Source organism: Gloeophyllum trabeum (assembly GCF_000344685.1).
Source record: "Gloeophyllum trabeum ATCC 11539 unplaced genomic scaffold GLOTRscaffold_00006, whole genome shotgun sequence".
Taxonomy (NCBI): Eukaryota; Fungi; Basidiomycota; class Agaricomycetes; order Gloeophyllales; family Gloeophyllaceae; genus Gloeophyllum; species Gloeophyllum trabeum.
The window spans coordinates 302,787-326,460 of NW_006920415.1; the positions used below are offsets into that span (position 1 = coordinate 302,787).

The 23,674-nt window shown below is 50.6% G+C and overlaps 9 protein-coding genes across 9 annotated transcripts; 4 read left to right on the forward strand and 5 right to left on the reverse strand.

The window, feature by feature from the left end:
* Window positions 1–4,296: 4,296 nt before the first annotated feature.
* GLOTRDRAFT_121142 (uncharacterized protein) lies at window positions 4,297–8,094 on the forward strand (the record flags this gene model as incomplete). The annotated part of the gene is made up of 22 exons (XM_007867459.1): window positions 4,297–4,458; window positions 4,510–4,737; window positions 4,787–4,851; window positions 4,909–4,933; window positions 4,985–5,024; window positions 5,079–5,137; window positions 5,160–5,454; window positions 5,506–5,952; window positions 6,006–6,057; window positions 6,119–6,257; window positions 6,310–6,320; window positions 6,376–6,478; window positions 6,535–6,553; window positions 6,610–6,651; window positions 6,702–6,770; window positions 6,826–6,870; window positions 6,942–7,462; window positions 7,521–7,585; window positions 7,629–7,641; window positions 7,700–7,826; window positions 7,880–7,963; window positions 8,013–8,094. Coding segments are annotated over 22 exons (2,691 nt in total), but the record flags the coding sequence as incomplete, so codon positions are not given.
* Window positions 8,095–8,532: 438 nt separating this feature from the next.
* On the reverse strand, window positions 8,533–10,413 carry GLOTRDRAFT_128800 (uncharacterized protein; the record flags this gene model as incomplete). Its single annotated transcript, XM_007867460.1, has 1 exon — window positions 8,533–10,413. One exon carries the CDS (start codon window positions 10,411–10,413, stop codon window positions 8,533–8,535), a length of 1,881 nt encoding a protein of 626 aa, XP_007865651.1.
* Window positions 10,414–10,863: 450 nt separating this feature from the next.
* On the forward strand, window positions 10,864–11,633 carry GLOTRDRAFT_105609 (uncharacterized protein; the record flags this gene model as incomplete). Its single annotated transcript, XM_007867461.1, has 2 exons — window positions 10,864–11,025; window positions 11,079–11,633. 2 exons carry the CDS (start codon window positions 10,864–10,866, stop codon window positions 11,631–11,633), a joined length of 717 nt encoding a protein of 238 aa, XP_007865652.1.
* Window positions 11,634–13,109: 1,476 nt separating this feature from the next.
* Window positions 13,110–13,976, forward strand: GLOTRDRAFT_115917 (uncharacterized protein; the record flags this gene model as incomplete). Its single annotated transcript, XM_007867462.1, has 2 exons — window positions 13,110–13,265; window positions 13,324–13,976. The coding sequence occupies 2 exons, from the start codon at window positions 13,110–13,112 to the stop codon at window positions 13,876–13,878; spliced, it is 711 nt and encodes a 236-aa protein (XP_007865653.1). The 3' UTR covers window positions 13,879–13,976.
* A 590-nt stretch (window positions 13,977–14,566) lies between these two features.
* GLOTRDRAFT_105611 (uncharacterized protein) lies at window positions 14,567–15,340 on the forward strand (the record flags this gene model as incomplete). The annotated part of the gene is made up of 2 exons (XM_007867463.1): window positions 14,567–14,728; window positions 14,786–15,340. 2 exons carry the CDS (start codon window positions 14,567–14,569, stop codon window positions 15,338–15,340), a joined length of 717 nt encoding a protein of 238 aa, XP_007865654.1.
* Window positions 15,341–16,458: 1,118 nt separating this feature from the next.
* On the reverse strand, window positions 16,459–18,499 carry GLOTRDRAFT_128802 (cytochrome P450; the record flags this gene model as incomplete). The annotated part of the gene is made up of 10 exons (XM_007867464.1): window positions 16,459–16,534; window positions 16,585–16,717; window positions 16,765–16,892; window positions 16,941–17,022; window positions 17,075–17,264; window positions 17,330–17,461; window positions 17,508–17,623; window positions 17,676–17,824; window positions 17,877–18,204; window positions 18,265–18,499. The coding sequence occupies 10 exons, from the start codon at window positions 18,497–18,499 to the stop codon at window positions 16,459–16,461; spliced, it is 1,569 nt and encodes a 522-aa protein (XP_007865655.1).
* Window positions 18,500–19,202: 703 nt separating this feature from the next.
* Window positions 19,203–20,801, reverse strand: GLOTRDRAFT_128803 (cytochrome P450; the record flags this gene model as incomplete). The annotated part of the gene is made up of 8 exons (XM_007867465.1): window positions 19,203–19,275; window positions 19,329–19,418; window positions 19,688–19,769; window positions 19,826–20,015; window positions 20,080–20,204; window positions 20,265–20,384; window positions 20,436–20,584; window positions 20,638–20,801. 8 exons carry the CDS (start codon window positions 20,799–20,801, stop codon window positions 19,203–19,205), a joined length of 993 nt encoding a protein of 330 aa, XP_007865656.1.
* A 787-nt stretch (window positions 20,802–21,588) lies between these two features.
* Window positions 21,589–22,803, reverse strand: GLOTRDRAFT_60311 (tetrahydrobiopterin biosynthesis enzymes-like protein). Its single transcript, XM_007867466.1, has 3 exons — window positions 22,198–22,803; window positions 21,856–22,140; window positions 21,589–21,797 (listed from the first exon to the last, which is right to left on the reverse strand). Exons 1-2 carry the CDS (start codon window positions 22,780–22,782, stop codon window positions 21,958–21,960), a joined length of 768 nt encoding a protein of 255 aa, XP_007865657.1. The 5' UTR covers window positions 22,783–22,803; the 3' UTR covers window positions 21,589–21,797; window positions 21,856–21,957.
* A 4-nt stretch (window positions 22,804–22,807) lies between these two features.
* GLOTRDRAFT_110948 (ribosomal protein S19/S15) lies at window positions 22,808–23,576 on the reverse strand. Its single transcript, XM_007867467.1, has 4 exons — window positions 23,511–23,576; window positions 23,350–23,452; window positions 23,170–23,283; window positions 22,808–23,114 (listed from the first exon to the last, which is right to left on the reverse strand). Exons 1-4 carry the CDS (start codon window positions 23,554–23,556, stop codon window positions 23,096–23,098), a joined length of 282 nt encoding a protein of 93 aa, XP_007865658.1. The 5' UTR covers window positions 23,557–23,576; the 3' UTR covers window positions 22,808–23,095.
* Between the last annotated feature and the right edge of the window lie 98 nt (window positions 23,577–23,674).

The window sequence follows — 23,674 nt, forward strand, 5'->3', positions numbered from 1 at the left end:
CTTGCCTAGAGGAGGTGTTTCTTGTATGTGTAAACCTCCTGCGCCCACCCGATAATAGCTGCAGGCTTGTGAAGTGCTCGTATGGTAGATTTTACAGAACTCCAAGGGCCCAAGGGCGTGACAGATGCGTGACAGACGCGCGCGGATCGGATAGTGTTACCCGCGCGTGACATTTTTACATTACTCCCCGCAAGTGCCGTCTGGTTGCGGCATCTCTCTGTATTACTCTGTACATAGTGAATCGAGATCATTCTTTTTGCAGATGGTACTAAGGAAGGTATACTATGATGAGTGAAATTACAGGGAATGATGAAGAAGGTAGCCCTTGGCCGGTCATATTGTCAAGTTTTTACAGAACCCCCCCAATGATAGTATGCACGTCATGTTCCCTTTGTCGAGAAATAATAACGGTGGGACTCACACTGATGCTGTTAGTATATGCGCAACATGCCAATTGAATCGATGCATGCAACTCGTGCAGGAAGGAATACTAGCCCACCAGCTCTTGTTTTGAAGGAAAACCTGGTTCAAACAAGCGGTAAATTTATAGGCCTCCTTTGAACAAAATATCTCGGGAGGAAGAGTGTAGAGAATCGCGGAGATGCACGGGTAGCCGGCTATGTTGGTGTTCGTCTCATGGGCCCACATCTTGGAATTGGCTAGTACCTTCAACTTGTGTCGCTACCGGAAGACCTAGAGGCTTTGGTTATCCTGCATATTAATTAAATAAAGCTAAAGTAGCAGAATTCCGTAGGGAAATCACTCTATTTGTATGTACCTAAAGTAGCAGATTAGCTACGGGTACATGATCAGCAATGGCACGAAAATATACACAGAGAACAGATCTCACCTCAGGATTCCGTAGGGAAATCACTGAGGTACACGACAGCTGTCTACGGGTTTTTGTAGTAAGCCACACACGGAAGCAAACCTTACATAGCTGTATAGTTGCAGAGTACCATAGCGGGTAAGACATATAGAAAAGGAAATAACATATCAGGTAAGCATCCGGTCCCGGTTATCCTTCGTACCGAGTTGGTGACACTGCAACTCATGACCCAGAGTTCAACTACTCCGGAAACCTAGCAGAAGTACGACCCAAATGTCCGTGTGCCGGTTGCATTTAGACTGATAGCCTCTCTCGAATGAGGTAGAAACCCAGGAATGCAGAAACTTCGAGATTTTTCTCAGGTTCTTGATGAAGTGGTCCTTCGTATCCGAGGCCAGGATAACGGTCATAACTGCTCCGGGACCTAGCGGCGACAGAATCGTCGCTATCAACAATTGGCTGAGACCAGGTAAACGATTGTCACTTGCTGACCTGTATGGTGCTCTATGTGGCAAAGTATTCTCACCGGTGAAGGTCTGGGGCTGGACCAGACTGATGGTAGGTGCCACTGTTCTCCTTTGGCGGTGTGGCGGTGATCGAGGCTTGTTCAGCAGCTCGGGTTCAAGTTCAGATACTCGTCTATAGGGCTGCTCAATTCTCAACTAGCACCTGTTGTTCAAGCCATTGTTTGTTCAATCACACCCAAAAGAGTGAGGAAGAAGTAATGGCAGATGATTTGAGACCCTGCTCATTTGATTTTTCAGAATTGTAACTGCCTCCTGTTGTTCGTTCATTCGTTCAATCTGTCGTGCTAAAAATGATGAGAAAGAAGAGATCGCTGAGCCGCACCGATGGCCAGCTGGCAGAGAAAAATCAAATGAGCAGGGTCTCGAATCATCTGCCATTACTTCTTCCTCACTCTTTTGGGTGCGATTGAGTGAACAATGGCTTGAACAACGGGTGCTAGTTGAGAATTGAGCAGCCCTGTTAAGAATTGAGCAGCCCTGTTAAGAATTGAGCAGCCCTGTTAAGAATTGAGCAGCCCTGTTAAGAATTGAGCAGCCCTGTTAAGAATTGAGCAGCCCTCCTATCTGAGAAGACATTGGAGTGCGCTTACAAAGAGATGGGTTTAAAGCTGTCTTATGTAAGGTGTTTGTACCTCCAGATGTCTTGCACAGATCCGGGTGAGCAGAATAAAGGTGACTACATCAGAACTCCGCTGCAGAAAGCAATATGCTAATAGTCACAGGCTACCTTCCATGCTCTGCTGTGAGACCTTTCACCATGTGGCCAATTCGGAGATATTGGCTGTGGATGTGTCGACACCAAAATAGAGTGTTGGAGAGACAAACGCGCCCGGATTCCTCGCAACTGACATTTGCCTTTTCTGGACTATCGTATCTTGTTGACAGTTCCATACGATTCACCTCAGCAACGCTCGTTATTTGATATTTCCACTTATTAGACTTATGATAAACTCATATCAACGGTATTGTTATCTTTGTTCCTAGACGTATCATAGCATACAAGTACCGCGCGCGTCTCGTACGCCAACCTCATCTTTGCATTGTCCCGGAAGACGTGCTGAGTGAGGTGAGATGCGCGCCATACCCTGTCGTTTGTTTACCGTTTGCTTACATGTATCCTGTAGCCTTTGTTGTCTTGCTACAGGTAATCTACCATCTTTGCATTGTCCCGGAAGACGTGCTGAGTGAGCCTTTGTTGTCTTGCTACAGACGACAACTACGTCTTCGCAGAGATCGTTCATAGCCAAAATAGAGAGACCGGTATGAGCACCTTGGCTGGAAGGTAAGACAAGTTCCTTGTTGTACCACTTTTTCTTGCTGGTGGCCTTATCCCCCCCTCCCCCAAAGCAAATAAGGCCGTATTGGATAGGTGTTGGCAAAGTCGGGGAAGATGCTTTGCCAGCACCACCAGAAAAGGCACCTGGTGTACTTGTGTTCAGTATGATAAAGGTAATCACTGATCTCTTGGAAATGATATGTTCTCACTGACAAGTCACATAATATTTTTTGATGTGCAGTGGGATTGATATTCTGGAATATACTCCACGTCCGGGGAGTACAACTTCTATGCGTGTGCACCATGGCGATGTCTGACACCATGACTGGCATATGTTATATATGAGGTTTGACGGGTTCAGATAAGCCACATCTCCAACATTTTGAAGAGGTCGGACCTACCATGAGTAATGTTAGTCAGAGTTTTCTGCGGATGAATCTCGAATGCAAGGAGGGAACTGGCCCAGATAACACTGCGGGCAGAGACCGATGTCCTGCCAGCAGGCATGCCAGGAACATCTCCCTGATGGGAGAACACTTTCCTAGAATGGTCCTTGCTGGACCATAACCTGGACATGAAGAATGTCCTTTGTAGTGATGCCGCGGTCCAGCTCGGTCCGGTTATTGGCCCAAATTTCCGGACCTGGGACCGGACCCAAGGTCCAGTTCGGGTAAATGTCCAGACCGTGAACCTCAAAGAACCCGAAATGGCATTGGGTCCAGTCAGGTTCGGGTTCAAACCCTTCAAAATTACCATATTTAGGTACGGTTCGGGCATTGTGGCTCCACCTGGACCTCATTTCAGGTTCGGTCCACCCCAAAGCCGAACCGCGGACCAGAACCTGGGTCCGGTCCAAGGTTTGAACCGGTTCTCCCTGTTAGGTTTTGGTTGTATTGGATGCAGAGCCACTGGGACAAATAGGTACAAATAGCTTGACTATGTACTGAGCCACTGTATTTCCTTTGTTCCTCAGTCCGTGCAATTGACCTTGCCTTCAGTTTGTGTATGTGTCTGGGCCTGGTGTGCTTATGGCCACCCATCTTATGCTTCCCTGTTCTGCCTGCTGCTAACACTCCCAGGTTCGGGAACCGGACTGCGGCATCACTAGTCCTTTGAGTGAACAAAGAAAGGTCTGCGGGACATTTACTATAGTCCCCAAAAATCAGGGGACATTTAATTAACATTGTCCTTTCATTCTTTATGTCTGTGTCATGTTCTGCTATGGAGCATCCTAGGAAAGTGTTCTCGCACCCTTGCCGTGAAAGATGAATGACCGGTGGCGGGACACCGGTCCTTGCCCGCTGTGTACTAACGGTGCCTGCTACGGCTTGATACTGAAACATTAGAGAGCGGTTAAAGCAACGAAGCACTTAAAGTATTTATGATGAATGATTCGCAAGTTGTTAAAGGCATGCGATTATGCGAACGGTGTCGCGCGTCCCGGTTGAACGTTGAGCGTTAACTAGACGCGGTCAACGCGTCGGAAATTAACGCGACGCGTCCGAGACGCGTAAGAGCCTGCCCTAAACTACCCTCAATTGTGGCTGTAGGTCCCCGCTTGCCTCGTCAACAGCGACTGTGATATGCTAACGGCCTCCGATCCAATCGACCTGACCGTCTCAGACGACGAGCTCGACATTATGGACGCGAAAAGCCCCTCTCCAATGCCTTTGAAGCGTCGGACGCTCAAGCCGCGTCAGTCCGCGAACACCGCAATTGCTGCCAGGCCAAAGCCGGGTCTGAAACGCACTGGTTCGGACTCTACAATCGAAAACCATGATATCGGTGCCAGTACAAAGAGATGGAAAGGAGAGGAGAAGAAAGCTGTACGTGTTTGGCTGAGTTCACTCTCGTTTTCCGCGTTAACGGCGAGTCAGGTTACCATTATTGTCAATGCGAAGAAAGCTGCCGTGGAGGCTGCTCGGAGGCGCTGGACAGCTCGTCACCGACGCCTATTCGAGACCCTCCTTCCACAATCCAGCAACCTTTTGGACCATATAGAACAGGAGATGAAAGAGTCCAGTGACAAGGGCGCCTATGTCCCGCTGCATCAGCTGGACGAGCAGCCGAAACTGGTAACCGGAGGGAATCTAAAGGATTATCAGGTACGTTTATCGGACGCTCGTTTCATGTGCATGTTTAAGTCCCGTGAAGCTGCAAGGCTTGTCATTCCTAGTCTGGATGTATCGTAACGGTATGAACTGCATACTTGGTGATGAGTGAGTCGAAAGCTTGTACGCTAGGGTTATGGCCCAGGTTCTTACAAGTTTCAATAGGATGGGTTTGGGAAAGACGCTACAGGTAGATGTCTAGACTGCGTCATCGAACAATGTCTGACTCGTCCTCCTCCAGACACTGTCTCTTCTCGCCTACGTCAAAGAAAATTCAGTTGGTCAGTAGATCCGTATGCCTTCGTTCTGGTGACACCCCTCACTGTGTTTCATAGGCACAATTGACCCTCACGTCATCGTCTGTCCACTATCAGTCCTTTCGTCTTGGGAATCGGTAAGCTGCCATCATGTGGAAGTATCAGGCGCAATCCCTGATATACCATAAGGAATGCGCCCGTTGGGTGCCGTCCTTCAAGGTACTCCGGTTCCATGGGCCTCAGTCTGAGAGAACACGCATCAAGAATGCAGTCCGAGCCGGTGACATCACGTTCGATATCTGCGTCACGACGTATGACTCGTATGTGGCCGAAGATGGCTGGTTCAAGAGCCGACGGTGGACATATTGCGTTCTCGACGAGGGCCACAAGATCAAGAATGCTGGAACTGACGTTGCTAGCAAGTTACAGGGTCTCGGCGCACTGTATCGGCTAAGTGCGTGTGTCTCGTACTGCCAATTATCGCAATCTGACCACCCGCCTTCAGTTCTGACGGGCACGCCCATCCACAATAATCTCCTCGAGTTGTGGTCCCTGCTGCATTGGCTATACCCGAATCTTTTTACAGCGGCATCGGAGCGTCTCTTCAAAGATTCCTTTGATCTAACCAGGGGCCTTTACAACCTCCCTTTCCTCACTGCTGCGCAGAATCTACTATCGACCATAATGATCCGTAGGACCAAAGCGAGCGTAGAGATAAGCGTCCCTCCGAGAGAAGAGCTCACCGTGTTCCTCCCGTTGACGGAGGCGCAGAGGTTCTGGACGTATAGACTGCTGACACGGATGGACGCCGTTGACCTCCAGCAGATTTTTGAGAGTGACATTGCCGGGAACGTCGCAGGTCATGCAGAGGGGCCTCTTGATCAGGGACGTCAGGAGGTGCTAGCGCATCTGCAAGAACAAGTCCGGAGCAGCTCTACGGGCAACCAAAATCGTAGGGTACCCTTAATCCAATGCATCTGCTCTAATGGCCGATACTTTTGACAGAATGGAAGAGGCTTATGAACCTCCTCATGCAACTGCGGCAAGTTTGCGACCAGTAAGTCAGGGTGATTAAACACTTGAAAGGCTTGCTTATGTCCTTCATTTACAATGTCCAGCCCTTACCTCTTGCCCGACGCCGAACCGGACCCCTTCGTTATCGGGGAGCACCTTGTCGCCGCTTCTTCAAAGATGATTGTCATAGACAAATTACTAGCCGATATCCTCCCGAAGGGTGAAAGGGTCTTAATATTCTCGGTACGTCAGCTTGTGATAACTTCGGAAGCAACAGCTAACCTGTTTTCCTTAGCAATGGACAGGGTCAGTTGGAAATGACTTGTGGTCGTTCATTGGGTATCTTTTAACATCCTCGCAGGATGCTAGATCTTCTCGAAGACTTCATGGAATTGCGATCCATCCCGTACGCTCGATTAGATGGCAGCACATCGAGGCCGAGGCGAGCGCTCGACATTAAACTGGTAAGGTTACGTAGGCCTCCAATCTTTATTGTGACTGACCTTTGTCCGTGCCTCAGTTCCAACAGGAAAAATCACGTAAAGTTTCTTCTATGACTGTTGGAATGTCTTTTCAATCATGCGTGCATCCATAGCTTATCAAGTCTTCCTAATATCCACGAAGGCTGGCGGCCTAGGTACGACTGCTACAGCTTCTATTGATACGGCATAATTAATTGCGTTTTAGGCATCAATTTAACGAAGGCGTCCACTGTCATCATGTGTGACTCGGACTGGAATCCCCAGGCAAGTCGAAGTATTCTTGGCATTCCGCATCGCAGACTGACCGCCCATCATAGAATGATCTGCAGGCGATTGCCAGAGCCCATCGCATTGGGCAGACAAAGACAGTAAAAGTACGTGCGCTTACACGGCGTGAGGCCAAAATCGACCAAACCCTTAAAGGTTTATCGTCTCATCTGCCGAGGAAGCGTCGAGGACCAGATGCTGGATCGCATCAGACGGAAGCTATTCTTATCTGTCAAAGTCATGGGCTCGGACAACCCGTCGGCGGATGAGAGCTCTGCTCTGAAGTCGAAAGAGCTGATGGATATTCTCCGGAAAGGAAGCAGCGCGCTTACCCAAAACTCAAATGACATGGATCTGCAAACTTTCCTGGACGCCCCAGTTTCCAAGATACTTGATGCCTCTCGCTCCTGTGAGGATCGCAAGGAGGCGAAAGTGAAACACGAACTAGCACCAGAGGCCACGGAGGCCAAGGACGACAAGCTCCTTGCCGCAGCCGAGGAAGAAGAGAAGGCTCTGCTGGGCGGCGTGGCACAAGTACAAAGTAGACTGTTCGAAGGCCAGTATGTCCCACGCACGAAGCCTGCTAACAACAAAGAGATCGCGCAGGAGTGGAACAACTTACAGAAGCGCGCTCGCGTGGACAACATTGTGACGATAGACAGTATGCAATTCATTGCGCCGCAAGTCTCTTCCGAAGCGGTCAGTCGCAAGCTTTCTTCAAGTCGTCTACCTCATCATGTAGTTTGCTTTCCATCAGTCGCCTACATCAAGTACCAGCGAGACGGCTGCCAAGAAGACCCGAAAACACGAATGGGAAGATTGGTGTGTCTACTGCCGAGACGGAGGCGAATTGATTTTATGCCAGTCATGTCCTCGAGGTTCGCTCTCATCAGTGCCAACTTCATATTGTTTCCTTGACTCTTAAGACACTGACAGTGTTTCATCCTGAATGTCACGGACTCTCGCCAGCACAGTTACGCCGGACTAACTTCATACGCTGTCCCCAGCACTCGTGTGCATCGTGCCGGCGAGGTACCGCAGAGGCTGGCGGTATGCTCTTCCGGTATGTCATACAACCCATGGTTCGACTAATTTCATAGACTGAGTGTATATCAGGTGCCAGACGTGTCCGCAGGCTTTTTGTGAAGATTGTTTACCGAGTGGCGAGATGGATGCTGTTGGTCCCACCCTGCCTGAATTGTAGGTGCCCTGGTCAATCCGTCAATCCAGTGTACTAATTGTTCTGTAGCACTCTGCTTGGATACGGAGAGAAATCGACCGCGTATTACATTCGATGCGACGACTGCCAACGGCGATTCAAAGAAGATGCACATTTCCGAAAATCTTGGGAACAAGAAATGCGGGAAACGCAACTCAAACTACAACAGGGATAAGCTTCCGAGTTTCTCTTGAGCCCTCCGCGTATTGTATATTTATTGTATAGGTAGACATTTAATGATTCTGCTTTTGCCGGCTTGAGAGCAATGACGACAGTCGCTGAGACGCTGCGTCAAGGAAAGTATGCATCTGTTTCGGTAAATGGTCATCCCCGCTCCCCAAGAATCGTCGCAGTCCAAGTTCAGACGACAGTTGATTTTGCCTCCCCATCTCATCATTCCCGATATATACCCTGCTATCAGCTCCTGTCCCGCTCGACCTCTTCTGCAGTGTTCTTGCTCGTATCTCACCACCTGTCAGTAAAGTAGGGTAACAGGTCATCGTGAATATGGGAATACTCACCTCATCGGCACGGCGAAGTTGTCATCATGTTAGTAGACACGAAAGGGCATATCGTCGGGGTTTGCATGGTGCACATCGTCAGTCTGGGAATCCCTGTGAAAGCTTGATTTGTCATTTTCTTCCTCATATTCTTCACCGTCGCTAGCAGTGGTCTCCGAGTCAGGTTGTTCGATCTCCACTACTTCATCCCATGTGAGCTCATGTACAACCGTCTTCAGCAGGTCTGCTTCACGTCCCGTGAAGTTGATTCCTCCGCATACATCCAGGTGTAGGAACATCGCACTCCTAGACTTCAGAGCTATGAACAGCTTTTGCATGAAGTCTTGGTGGGTAGGCGCTTTGAAATCATCGAAGAACATGACCCGCTCGAGTCTGAGATACTCAAGGCAAGGGAAAAGTTGTCCCCCGGGCTCTGCATCGCCGCTGCCGCTATTGTCCGCCACGCCAGTATGACTGTCCCTTATTGCCTGCTTGTTAGCAAAACTATCATTGAAGCACAAGGAGTCCGGTAGAGATTCTGCTGCCACTTCATATACATGGAGGGTCTTGATGTTTCGCAGCTGCCTGAAAGTCTCCTTCCAGGCCTGGAAATAACCCAGCCCTTCTTCGACCCGGAGATAATTCACCTCGTCCAGAGGTAAAGCTGGTACAATGGCCTTTACCAGTTCTCTTTGAGGATATCGTTCATTTTGGAGAGTGAGACGAATTCGAGGGTCTGCGCTTGGGATGTGGGACTCAGGTGCAACGACTGTTGTCCATGCTTTAAGATCGAAGGCATACCCATAGCCTGATAGAGGGGAACCGAGTGGTGGAATTTCAGATTTTGTTACTGATATGGTACGAAGGGGGTCGGAAGATGTGATATTGTGTATTGCAACGAGAACAGGCTCCATAATTCGGGAATATTCCCACATGTGCAAGCCATCGAATCTCTCGATGACTAGGTGCATCGTGAGGCCTACTGGCAACGAAAGATGAGCCAACAGTTCTGCACATGGCGTAACCGCGCTCCAGATATGCAGGCACTGCAGCTGTGGCAGGTCCACGGGTCCGGAAGTAATATCCCTTCGTGAGGCAGCAGTTAATCCACGCAATTTCAGTGTGCGAAGCAGGGGCATATTCCGAAGAAGGGCGAGGACAGCTCTTACTTCCACCGGCCTCTCGACAGTGCACCACCTTAGAGTGATCAGAGTTGAGACGGGTACTAGTACTTGAAAGGACTGCAGCGAGAAGCCCAAGAGATTCACCTCTTCTAGGGATGCCGATGCGAGGCTTGAGATGAAAGGTGACGATAGTGCATCATCATTCACATCCCACAACTGAGGCTTGCCAGTGCTTAACCGTAAAGACCGGAAGATGGGCGTATTTCTGCTATCCCCGATGGGAAGCTCCTCGAGTATTTCATCCGACAAAGCGACATCGAGGTCACGGATACGATGTAGATCTTCCCGCCAAATCAGCTTGAGTACCTCCACCCTTGAGCGATCGATATGACCGTGCACGGTCAACGGCGCGTTCTTGGACCGGGCTAGCATCTGCTGCACACATTCTATGCGGGTGATTGTGATGTCAACCCACAGCCAGGGAGTCCCGAGCGCGACCTCACGCCAGTCTCGGCAGACATGCGTGATCCCAAACCACTGGTAGCACTTCGCAGATTTCGGGCGCCCCCGCCGGTAATGCAAGTCGTACAGATACGTAGTTTTCTGCACGTACAGATCAATATAGGCTCTGAATATTAGTGCCAACAGTTCCGCGGGCAGGCGTGCAACGGAAACCAGTGTGTTAAGCTGGGTCTTGAGTCGCAGGCCACCCCAGAAGTCCGATCCGGATTTGATCTGGTGCTCGATATCCCGTCGAGCTCGCAACACAGCCGGACTTTTTTCGAATGGCACGACATTGTCCGGCATGCTACAGTTCTTGTTTTGTGTAGGGAAGGTACGAAAGAATGCGAGGTACGTACCTTACTATTCAGGGTGCTAGCGACAGCCAAAGGGCCAAAGCGTAATCTGGCACAGTCGTGACCGTGACGCATCACAATCGCAAGCTTGTTAGAGCGCAAGCGCCACTGGTGCTTCCAATTTTGCGCACAGTACTACTAGTACTACGACTGCCATCTGGGTGATCATGCCGACTTTGGATCCAAACTTTAGGCAACACTAGTGCTAGCGTAGCTCTCCATACTTGTTCCTCATGGCGTAGTGCTCTAGACCCTGATTGCCAGTGGCTTCGTCTGTCACTGAGGCTCCTTCTGTGTGCATCACAGGGAGAGATACATAAACTCGTGTCAGTTCTCTCGGCTTGAGCCTTAAGACGGTTAAGTCACCCCATCCTCTGCTGCTCCTCCTGGGCCTTCCAAGATGTCTCTTGTAAGAGCTCCTCTCGCCCTCCTCGCATCCTATAGCATGTCATGCGTCGGTACGCCTCCGAACCCGCCAATATCTGAGGAAGAACGCCGGGGGTACGCCTCCTCCGAAGTCAAACTGGGCCGTGCACTCTTAGTATGGCCATTCGCCCTCAAGGTATGCTTTGAATGATGGTCATCAGCTATGCTGACAATATCTGGCCTACGCAGACTGTCTTCTGGGCTGGAGGGATATGCGAATCGGCCGTCGTCCTGGCGCATAACTTCCCTCACCCGCCCTTGACCGACCGCATACTCTCAGCATTGCTTATGCCTGGTCATTACGCAGCGTCGCTTCGAATAACCCCGACCTTCCTACTAGGCACCCTATTGACCGCCCTCGGTGCCTACCTCCGCCATAGGTGCTATAAAACCCTCGGACGGTTGTTCACCTATGAGCTATCTGTACGGAAGGGACACAAGCTTGTCACGGAAGGTCCCTATTCCTTCGTCCGCCACCCAAGCTATCTTGCAATCGGCATAGCATACGCGGGTATTAACCTCTGTGCCTTCGGTCGCGGATCGTTGCTGCGAGAGTCGGGGATTTTAGACACTAAAGTGGGGAGTGTTCTGATGGGAGCATCGGCACTCCATACAGTTGCTCTGGGCTTCTTACTCATAGGAAGATCCTTCTCGGAAGACAAGGTGATGAGGGAACAATTCGGTGAGCAGTGGGATTGTTGGGCCGAGAAAGTGCGCTACAGGATTATTCCGTATGTATTCTGAGCTTAATTCTGTGCGTCGTTCGTCTTCGGGCTGGTCTGTATATTTACGCATATGTATGAGAGACGTTATGTGCTTAGTGACAGACCACAATGTTCGTTGCAGCTGTAATCTGTATATGACACCAATACCTCAAGTTGATGTCCCATAGCTAAGACCTTTGTATTTCTCCCCGGGCATGCGTAGCGGATCGATCTCCGCAACAAGAATGCATTACACCACCGGTGCTCCCTTGTTGTCTGAGGACACATTTTCCTCAGGCTATTTCAGGCTCGTTAGACGTTTGTAAGCGTGGGAGCCGCGTTGATTTCGATTCACGATCTCTGATTGGCTCCTGCACCCTTCAATACGCCACGTTTGTAGTCCAACTACGAAATTTTACTTATCGTCACTACAAATTTCGAGGTAATACCCACTACAGACGTTTGTAGTTAATTTAGCCGAGCTTGCCAGACTCATCAGGCGCCATAGGCGAAAAGGGCTTCGGGCTTTTCCTGATGCTATGCGCTTTCGTATGACACGCCTTGATGAAGTCTGGTCTCTTCGACGTAAGTTTGCGCACCCACCGCTTGAACCCCTGCAACCCACGTATCTGCTTATCACAACTCATTTAGATAGGTACTCAGGAAGGAATCCGAAGGATGCTTGCGTACGCAGCGTACCTCGCTCCCAAAGCAATTTTCTGGCGCCCATTCCGAGTTCTCTTCCCTCGCTGACCGAGAGCCCAAATGCGCCTGGACTTTTACCTCCCCATGCCACTTCGGCTCCCCGTGCTGTTATATTCCCAAGGTTTCCACGAAGTTTGGATGCGGGGGCTCATGCATCCATATTGTGTTTCTAGATGATGCTTGCCCTCGTCCTATTCTTCTCCAGTCAATCAGATATATTGGGAAAACGAGATATGTATTTGAAGATGAACGGGGTCTAAGCGTTACAGGCCAGCGTCTACAGAAGCTTATACAAAAGTCAACGCCGCGGCGTTGCAACTTGCCAGTTCCGATCTGCCAATCTCAGCTCTGACAAAACCACTAAGAATATGCATTGCTAGTACGAATTCGAAGGGTCACACTTTTTGCACAACGCGCCTGCGATATCGACACCCAATATACCACGTCTTCGACATTCAGCAAACTCGTCGTGCAATCGTGGAAAGCCCATACGCCAGACAAAGGTCGAGGCCTGCTGTCGCCAGGTATTACTTAGTGCAAGTACTTCCGGATATGCCTGCTGAGATACTACATCTTCACCTGCTTGACATCGCGGGAGCTATCCGGTCCCATGCTCCGAGTCGAGGTGAAGGTACGCTAAGGCTTGTAAGTATTCGGCCGATGAGAATCTGGATACCAGCTAATCGTGGACTTGCCGTAGTGCCTGGCGTCCAAGATAACTATCAAGCACAATCCGAACTAGGATATTGTCAGAGTCTCCCGTAAGGTTCATATACATGGGTCGTCGGGGCGTCAACAACCGCGTCCCAAGATGTCTCTGGTGAGAGTACCGTTGACACTGTTTGTGGCATACAACTTCAATGTTGCTGCCACACCGCTGCATCCAGCACCTTCTGAGGAGGAGCGCCGGGTTTATGAGTCTTGGGAAACAGGACTTGTCACTGAGGTATGGCCACGGGTACAGAGGGTACGCCTCCTTCAGCTATCACTGGAGCCCTCTCTAACATACTACATCTTCTTCAAAGGCTGTCATCTGGATGGGAGCCGTGTGCGAGTCGTCTGCGATTCTGGCATATAACTTCCCCTACCGACCTATAACCGATCACATCCTCTCCGCCTTGCTCCCAGCTGGGTTGCCTGGCGCGGCGCTTCAAGTCACCCCAGTCTTTCTGCTGGGCACAATTATGACCACGGTCGGCGCTTACATTCGTTGCTCATGCTATCGGGCGCTCGGAAAATTTTTCACACACCAGTTGTCGATCAGGAAAGACCATCAGCTAGTCACGACAGGCCCTTATTCGGTCGTACGCCATCCCAGCTATGCAGGCGCTGCTATATTGTATCCAGGGATACAACTCTGTGTCTTTGGCCGTGGCTCGCTATTGTGGGCCTCAGGGCTTCTCAATAGCAGATACGGCAGGATAGTGGTGGGAGTCGCCGCCGCAAATGCCGCATTTATGGGTGTAATGATTGTGAGCCGATCTCTCGTCGAGGATAGGACGTTGAAGCAGCAGTTTGGGGAAACGTGGAGTCGCTGGGCGGAGAAAGTACGGTACAGGATCATTCCCTACATATTTTGAATCTCGAATGGTCAGTTCACGTCATGTTTCATTTCCCGTCATTTGACGAATATCTCTAGTATCTGAACTAGTAATTTCTACACGACGCTTTAGCCAAATGGGACAGGACGTAACTTGTAGGACCCATACCTATGACTGGAACGATACGGCGCTACGATTTCTCAATTACGGTACACCAGTATCGATCACGTTACATGCCTTGCTTCCGGGTACAGCACCCCTGCGCTTGTGAGGACACATTCCACAAGCGGAGACATCTGGTGCCTTGGCGTGTGGATGCCAGTCGTTCCGCTCTGGGTAGATCTATTCTCAGTCTCATTCAGCCACAACTCAGAGACTGTCATCAGCCGGGCCACACTTGTTACGAATTGTTGCTGCCGCGGTCTTCATGCGAACTCGTACGCTGGATCCACGGTCCCAGATGGAATAAGTCTCTCATATCGCGCTATTTTTGTCTCAGCCCTGCCTTTCGGTGTCAAGTGCTGGAGGAAATGCTGCTTCGAAAGGAGACTCGCACTTCGGCGTCCGGGATGGTCTCACGTAAGGCTTCAGCAGACCCTGCATCGTGCCTGACGGGGCGCCAAAGCCGCGCATTCTGCAAAGATCAGCAGCCTCGGACGGAAAGTCAGACACATACGCATATATAACTGATAGCCTCGTTCAGAAGTCCAAGTATTCTTCCGCCGGGATGTCTCTAGTAAGAGCCCCGTTAACGCTGGTCGCCGCCTATGGCATGGGATATGCGCTTACGCCCCCCAATCCCCCTGTCTCTGACGAAGAGCGCCGTGCTTATCGTACCGCGGAAACTACACTAGGACGTCTGGTATTGGCATGGCCAGCGGCAATCAAGGCATGCTCAATCTTTCTCTTGCTCCTTGCTCTGCTCACCACCTTCATGCACCTGAAGTATTTGATTTGGGCAGGCAGTTTATGCGAAGCGGCTGTGATAGTTGCACATAACTTCCCGTACCCACCGTTGACCGACCGCATCATCTCTACCTTGCTTCCCGCCGGAAATTCTGCAGTTTCCCTACAAGTGACTCCGAGCTTGCTGATTGGAACACTCATAACCACTGTCGGTGCCTACTGGCGCCACCTATGCTACCGAACCCTCGGGAGATTCTTCACGTTCGAACTGTCGATCCGGAAAGAGCATCAGCTAGTCACGAGTGGTCCCTACTCCGTTGTGCGCCACCCAAGTTATCTCGGGAGCATCGTAGCATGCACGGGTATCCACGCTTGCTTGTTCGGACGGGGGTCGCTGTTGCGCGAATCAGGGTTACTAGAGACCGGAATGGGGAAGGCTATCATCGGAGGATCAGCGATACACGCAGCCTTGTTGGTTATTTTCTTTGCAAGGAGGGCTCGGCATGAGGACAGGGCGTTGAAACAGCAGTTTGGTGAACAGTGGGACCAGTGGGCCAAGCAGGTGCCGTATAGGATCATACCGTACGTCTTCTGATGATATAAAGGTAACTCCACTTTCCAGGCCTTTGACTCGCATTGAAATCCGCTCTCTAGCCTCCAGGTGCTATCATGTATGGCTCATCTGGGCGTCTGTAGGTAATGCAGAAGTAACACATGCCTCGACTCATAATACGCCAGTTCCATGTCATATTCTCATTTCTGTCTGCAGCCCGCCCTATTTTCGTGAGGCACCGTCATTTATGAGGTTCCCTCAACTATAACTGAGCTGTCAAGATAATATAGAACTCGCAACACGCTCGCAATTATATTCCCCACTCCCACATGGGGGAACACATACTGTCCGCCTTGGGCGCAAAGCATAAGTTGACTTCATCGATCCGCATGCGCTCCTCTTCCCGGTGGGTGTTATCCTCACGACGACCCCCACCTTTTATTCCGTATCAGTATCACCGTATACCCGGGCCCTGGAACGTCGCCTATCTGGTCGCCCTCCGATTAGACAACCAGCTGGAAGAAGTAGACCGTAGTCTGGCGTTTGGTATTCCAGCTACACAGCCTGAGTAGCTCCGGATGCTGGGCTGCGCACCTGCTAGGAGAGGCCGAGGTCGTGCCAGTGGGGTGAAAGAGTGCGGCGCATTAGAGACTCAGGAATCGTTTTATTTCTGGTCTGCATCTGGAGTAGACGCCCGGAAAACGCTGCCCATCGGTGCAGTCCAAGGCTCCGACCTAATAATGCATCAGCTTGTAGGAATCCAACGCAAATCCCATGTCGTCCATTCAAACCGCGTCTGACCGCATCGGTTCCCAAAGACACAGCACTTCGCAGGTGATAGATCGCATCGGTCCGCTGCCCTATGTTCGGCTGGAATAATTCATGGCCAATCACGATCGCTAACAGCGACAGGCTCACTCATAAGTAGTATGACAGTTGAAAGGGATAAGGCTACGGATAACACATCGAGCTTAGAAATCGCACGCTGATGGCTATTCGGCAAAGTTGTCGAGTGGCAACCATCCGGAATGGAAATGGGGTTAGAGGTTAGGATGTACTGCCAGTACTAGAGTGGCCCCGTACGCGACATGCATATATTGGTCGACTACAGTCAGGCTTCCTTACTGTCCACCAGGCGACATCATCAGAAGGAAAGGTAGTCACGAGTTTATCACATGCGACAATAATGGCGAGGCGGCGCGAGGAACGATCCGGCAATGGAAAGGTTTTGCATGGCTAATGCTGACATCAGTTACCAACAGACGTTATCAGCTCCATGAGCTCACCTAGTGATCCCGGTGGTGTACTCAACCAGTGGGTCTACTTCTTTCCCGTTCTCATTTAATGGCTTAAGTATCGTGAATACTGACAGAATGCTACAAATGTTGAGGAACATAGCGGTCTCCGCGAAGTAGGCGCCTGGGAGGGCTTAGATCCATCGACAGAAACTGTGTTAATAAACGCACCGGGACAGACTCTTCTCCCGAAACCAAAGGCAACCTTGCGAGGATCCATTTGATTTAGCGGTTCCATGAAGCGGTCGGGGCTAAACACCATTGGATCCGGATATAGCTCAGGATTGTGCATGATTGCCCTTCCCACAACGGTGAGTCAAAGCAGGACTCGCTCCAAGGGAGCTCACCATATGTTCGGGACGATAGAGGCTCCCTTGGGTATACAATATCCGAGGTACTCGTCATCTTGGGTCACACGATGCGTAAGCCCTGCACATCACGTCGACTCAAAGGCGGCGCAACTTAATGTTTCGAACCTTACCAAGGGGTGCGACAGGGGAAATACGGAGTATTTCTTTAATGAGTGCTGTAACATACGGAAGCCTCTTCTCGTCCGCAGGCTCGGGAAGCCGATCTTTGCCAATGATGTCGTCAACTTCCTTTTGCGCTCTTTGCTGCACGTGGGGATGAAGGGCCATGCGGAGTATGAAAGTTGTCATCGCAGCGACCGTCTGAAAAGGATGGCAAACTGTCTTGAAAAATCTGGAGCAATAGTATGAAGCAGATCTAAGCCTACTGTGTCCGCCCCTCCCGCGTATAAGGCTGCAGTGCACCACTTGACAATGTCGTCTTCGTCGGAAGTGAGCGGACGGCCGTCCTCCCTTTTGAGATGCTGTGAAGTGAACGATTCTGTGTAGTGGCCCGATTCCTAAGCCACTGTCAGACCTATGCCACGTTGAGCGATACACACGTACAATTTGGTTCTTGGCCCACATGTGAGGCACGGTGTCGATTTTGCTGAAGTGTTCCCGAGCCTCCGCGGCCTGACGCTTGAAACGTGCTCCTGGGAACCAAGATGGAACGAATCGCACTATGCAGAACTTATCAGCACTGTGACGGACAGCCCTGACAGACACTCAAACATATGGGTATGGCGTCAACAAGCCATCCGCCGGGCTTCACAATTTGAGCTGATATTTGAAAGGCCTCCTCCATGAGAGAGACAAAATAATCGTCATTCCCCTCGACGTTCCAGCCGTATGCCAGCTTCAGAACTACTGCTCCAGCATTTCTTTGCTCATGGATTAGCAAAGCCTTGAGAATATATAGCAAAGTTACAATACCTGCGGAGATGAGCCAGGAAGTCTTCAGGTGACGTAGCTAAACCTCGAAGAAGCACATGGACCTCCTGCACCTGCAAATCTCTGTATCCTTGGACGGCCCGTGGATTAAGACCGCTGTTCAGTGTACGGCGGTACACTTTAAAACGGGGGTTCTGGCTGGACATCTGGAAAACGTTCATCTTCCGTCCAACCAGTTCGCCATAGAACCATGTAAAAGGTCTGTCAGAGTAGATGCTCGACCGCACATCCAGAAGATCCGCGGCAGCTTTGTAAGTATTGAGCACAACAGTGCGGCGATTATAGACCCGAAATGACACCAGAGGGCTCCCTGTGGTAAGAAGGAAAGGTGCGTTTTAGATTACGGGAGACCCGGGAGCTTTGCGCCTACCATACAACTTCGACCATTCCCCGAAGGCTTTCCATGGCTCTGTCTGCGGCAATTGGCGAACATTGCCTGATAATACATTCGTAGGAGGACTGGGCGGGAGAGGAAGTTTGGGAGAGAACCGAAGGAAGTAAATGGTTCCAACAGAAGCCGCGAGGATGATCCATAGTATGTTCTCTGCCGCTACATTTCGAGTCAAGTCCACAAATCTGCACAGTACTGACGTGATATGGACCATGACGGGGTGCTGACAGGGATAGAGAAAGGCAGATAAAACGAATTTCTGCGCAGGGAGGCAAAATGCTAACGAGTTGGGCTTATCGGAACTCGTCTGTAACGCGCGACTATGACGCGAGATTTCTGGAGGCGATAACCAAATGTGAGCAGTTAGACTTCCCAACATGTGTAACCGCCGAGCGTTTTAAGGCAAGAGTACCCACGTGAAACTCCTAGAAGACCTTACCGGGGTGGCGACTTCCTATAAGGAGATCTCGGTTGGGTCGGGCATGTAGGCGGCACACTGCAGCAGTCCGTGATGCGTAGGATCTGCCCTTGATGAATTGAGGCTCCCGGAGCAGCCGGGGAAGGGATTATTAACAACAGGGCTTAGATTGAGGAAGGACATCCCTGAGCCTGATTCCAGTATATCAACGGTCGTCATGCTTCAAGTAAATACTGGTTGCAAGTAAGGAAAATGACCAATCAGCGAACTCCGGACAAGTGAACTGAGTGAGTTATTGTTGCCCAGTTGAAAATCGACCACGGGTTCAGGCTGACAAATATTGAAGGCGGGATAAGTGATCAGGGCATACGGAAAGCGATACGTACGAAGCTCTATAATATAATGAGCGATCAGTACTTAACGGAGCCATGGGTGGTTGTATGACTGGTAGGCGTTATCTTCGAGGGTCTTCATGAGGCATTGAGAGAAGGAATAACAATCAGAACTCCAAGATATGTGACAATAACGGCAAGTCACGAGGAACAATGCGACAATTGAACGGTTTAGCATGGCTATCGCAGCGTCAATTGCGAACAGACCATAACAGCATAAGCCGCTCGCTCACCTCGTGACTCCACTTGTGTACTCGATGATCGGGTCTACTTCTTGTCCTTTCTCGTTCAATGGCTTGAGAATCGTAAAGGCCGAGAGAATACTGCTAACATTGAGAAACAAAGCGGTTTCTGCGAAGTGAGCGCCTTCCAAATATTAGGCTCGGCGATGGAAGTATTATGCCAATAAACGCACCAGGACAGACCCTCCTTCCGGAACCAAAAGCTACTTTGCGCGGATTCATTTGATTTAGCGGCTCCATAAAGCGTTCTGGATTAAAGATCATCGGATCTGGATATAGCTCGGGGTCGTGCATTATCGCTCTTCCCAGGACAGTGAGTCTCTATGAATCCGTATTCAAAGGGTGCTTACCATATGTTGGCAATTACGGTTGCCCCTTTCGCGATACGGTATCCGAGATACTCGTCGTCTTGCGTGACACGGTGTGGAAGCCCTTTCCAGCATGTTAGCTAGGAGGCGTCAGGACCCACCCAAAAGCATGTAGCGTACCAAATGGTGCGACGGGCGCAATACGGAGGACTTCCTGGATTAGTGCTGCAACGTGCGGAAGCCGTTTTTCGTCCTCGGGAACAGCAAATCTATCTCTGCCTACCACGTCATCGATTTCATTCTGTGCTCTCTTTTGTATATCACGGTGAAGGGTGATGCGAAGGATGAAAGTGGTCATTACAGCTACCGTCTGCACAGGGTGAGGAAGATAGTTACTGCATTGAAGGAGAAGATGTGTACAGGTTTGCACCCACCGTATCCGCGCCTCCAGCGTAGAAGGCTGCAGTGCACCACTTGAGTATGTCTTCCTCTTCCGCGGTGGGCAGACGACCATCTTCCGGCTTTAGGTGCTGTGACGTGAATGATGGAGTGTAATCGCCTGCTTGTTGGTTCTGAGTCAGCTTTCTGTCCCGCAGTAGCCGTGCCAGACAGGACATACGTACGATTTGCTTTTTAGCCCACGTATGGTGGACAGAGTCAATTTTACTGAGCTGTTTCCGAGCCTCCGCCGCCTCACGCTGAAAACCTGCTCCCGGGAACCACGATGGGATGAAACGTACTGTGCAACACAATTCAGTAGCGTAACATAGGGCTGAGGAAACAGTCTTACAAATGGGTATGACATCAACAAGCCACCTCCCTGGTTTCTGGATCCTGCCTGAGATCTCGAAGGCATCCTCCGCAAGAGACACGAGATAATCATCGTTCTCTTCGACCTGCCAGCCGTACGCAAGGTTGAGCACTACTGCTCCAGCATTTCTACAAGTGCGCGAATCAGCGATGTCCATGGACACGCAGCGGGATTAGGTTACCTCCGGAGCTGAGCGTGGAAGTCTTGTGGCGACTTCGCCAGTCCTCGAAGGAGCACGCGGACTTCACGCTCCTGCAGTTCTCTGTCGGCTCGAACAGCCCGTGGATTGAGACCGCTGTTCAATATGCGACGGTACGTTTTGAAACGGGGATTTTGGCTAGACATCCGGAAAATGCTGTTTTTCCGTTCTACCAATTCGTCGGAGAACCACGAGAAAGGCCTGTGGGAGTAGATGCTAGACCGCGCATCCATAAGATCCGCCGCAGCTTTATAGGTGTTCAACACAATGGTCCGACGATTGTAGACTCGAAATGACGCCAGAGGGCTTTCTATTGCAGGACATGAGTTGTATGTGTCAGTTCGCAGCAAATCGAAGTATTCAGTGCTTACTATACAACTTTGACCATTCAGCGTAGGTCTTCCATGGATCTGTTTGCGGAATCTGGTGAACATTGCCTGACAATAGCTTCGTAGGAGGATCGGGTGGGGGAGGAAGTTTCGGAGACTGCCTTAGACCATGCACGATAGCGAAGCCAAGTGCGATAATGGCGGTTATCCACAGTATATTCCCTCTTGGTAGATCTTGCACAGAGCAGACTGCTCTGGACAAGATCGACGAGATCTGATTCATAGCCGGTAGCTAGTCTGAATTGTGAATAAACGGAATGAACTACGTAGCAAACAAAAGAGCAGCGATTCGCGCTTACTGATACCTACTCTTGTAGACGAACAGCGAAACGTGACGCGTTCGACGTTGGGCTGCTAAAAGGCCAGGCGTTCTTATCTGTTCTTATACCATGCCCGAGGAGATCCACGTGAACCGCGTAGGAATTACTGACTTACATATCACCGTTACCTCGGGATTCAGGGTAGCTGTTCATCTTGCCATCAGTGGCCCGTAAACCGGTGGAGGGCTGGAGACGGTGTCATAATGAGCCACAAAAGACACTAGGAAGGTACTCCAGAGGGCTCCGAGCCCGGGCCTCGTGGACGACGTCAATAGGTATGTTTGGTGATAAGTACATAGTCATCGTGCGATGAACGCGCAGAATAGGCTCTTGGCACGCGGTGGAAAAAGGTCGATGGGTTATACGTATACTGTACATCTTCATGAACCTCTCTTGTAACAATGTTCATGGCATCATCGAACCCGCCAGAAAACTGAATAGTCCTTACGGTTTAGCGTCTGCTCTGCACGGTCCCTCTATACGAGACGTACCTGATCTTGTTTACCGCGCTCGCCTACCTCATACGATACTGGGCGGTCAGTCGGCACATCGGTTTTACTACCAGGAATACACGCCCGGCCGCAATGTACGTCCTAACGAAGGAAATGTGCCCTGGGTCGAGTGATTTCCACGCCGGACGAGTGGGCGAAGGAGATGGCACTCGGTTTCTGCGCTCTGGCCGTTACCGAGTGGACATGCTCGGATGATAAACAACCAATCCGGACTGCTTGCATCGCGAACTTCTCCAGTGTGAGATAGGACGAGGCTTCCAAGGCCTGGCAATAGCCACGAGCGAGTGAAAATTCAGTCTACGAATTCTGACTTCGACGTACCTGAGTTATATCCGTTATTACACTGGGGTAGTCCCCGAAAGCGCCTGTGCCCAGGGCTTCTTCAAACTCCAGATTGAGGATGACCCTCTGTTTAGCTTCCCGTTCCGGCGGATTCACTCCGATGATAACAGCCAAGATCAGGTCCTTGACGAGAACTTTCCTCTTCTTCAGCGATCCTAAGTCTGACTGACCGCTCTCGGCATCGACCTCCCACACAGTCTCCAAGGCGAGTCCGTCTGCTAACAGGATAGCTTTGGGAGCTTCGACCCGGACCTTCACTTCCAATGCCTTGCCACCCGCGAGCGCAGTCGCTGTGTGTGTCACAGCAGCTGCCACGCCATGCAATCCATGACTGCGGAGCTGATCCTTGAACTCTTCCTCCACACGCTGTGTCACCGTCTTGCTGAGTGTTCCGTAGTTCACCGTATCGCTTACATCGTCCGTTTCGGCTGTACGGTCCAAAGACGAGGGTTGGAGGGTCAGATAGACGCTGATGAGAACGGGTTGCTCGCGAGGTCGCCCCCACCAGTCCGGGCCTATGTTCGCTGAGAGGGATAAAGATTCGACAAAGACCTTGTCAGTCATTTCAGAGTGCAAATCCTTGTCGGCTATTCCCGATAACCCTCCGTGGGGAATGTGCACAAACAACGAGTATGCATGAATATACTGACAGGCTCGTATATACAGGAATTTAAATGACTCGGCGAAGTGTCTACAACCGACCCACGGAGACGCCTCCAATTAACGCTGGAGCGCGCCCCGGTGAGCATGAGTCCCACACCATTGGGGGTGAACTGTATTTCGTCTGTGAAAAGCGGAATGTGTATCGCTCTCGAGAAACACAGCATGACAATTCCGTGGAAGCACAGGGTCGGTATGCGACACCCAAGGTACAGAACTACTTGTTCTTCGACATCCTGGAGAGCGAAGGCCATGAATATCAGTTTGTACGCAAGGACATTGATTACACACTTGTAGGTGAACTTCTTCTTCGTATGGGAGAACTCCCCCAGCTTGTGTCCTACCATGTCCTGGGTGACCTGAACCGGGAGGTAGTCTTTGCCGTTGTATACCATGAACCTAAGCCTGCGTTCACCGAGAGACGAACGCTAAGTCTGAGGACTAAGACAGAAGAGTGTACGACAAACGCACCCAACAAAGTTTGGGAGGATGGTGCATGACCTTGCTTGTGTCTTTATGGGCACATTGTTCTGCAACGCCTCCCGGAGGTTCGGGAAGGCGACAAAGTACGGTCCTGGAGAGCAGGTCAGAAACACTTATCAATGATTAGCAAAAAGGCGTGGTAGACATACCTTTCCACGCTGAACGCCCAGACAGAACGGCCAACGTTGGACGCATTGGAACGAAAGAGACTGTCCAACGTGGGAACATCTGTAAGGCTTGGTCACTACGGATGATCGTGAAGCTCCGTTCCCACACTTTTCCCACTTGGATCAAATCATCCGGAAAATAATCT

Coding starts and splice junctions, on each gene's coding strand:
- GLOTRDRAFT_60311 (XM_007867466.1), bottom strand. CDS start 22,782: ATGACTGACAAGGTCTTTGTCGAATCTTTATCCCTCTCAGCGAACATA. Junction 22,141..22,197: donor TAATAACGGATATAACTCAG/GTACGTCGAAGT, acceptor GGCTATTGCCAG/GCCTTGGAAGCCTCGTCCTA.
- GLOTRDRAFT_110948 (XM_007867467.1), bottom strand. CDS start 23,556: ATGCGTCCAACGTTGGCCGTTCTGTCTGGGCGTTCAGCGTGGAAAG. Junction 23,453..23,510: donor TGGGCGTTCAGCGTGGAAAG/GTATGTCTACCA, acceptor CCTGCTCTCCAG/GACCGTACTTTGTCGCCTTC. Junction 23,284..23,349: donor ATCCTCCCAAACTTTGTTGG/GTGCGTTTGTCG, acceptor CGGTGAACGCAG/GCTTAGGTTCATGGTATACA.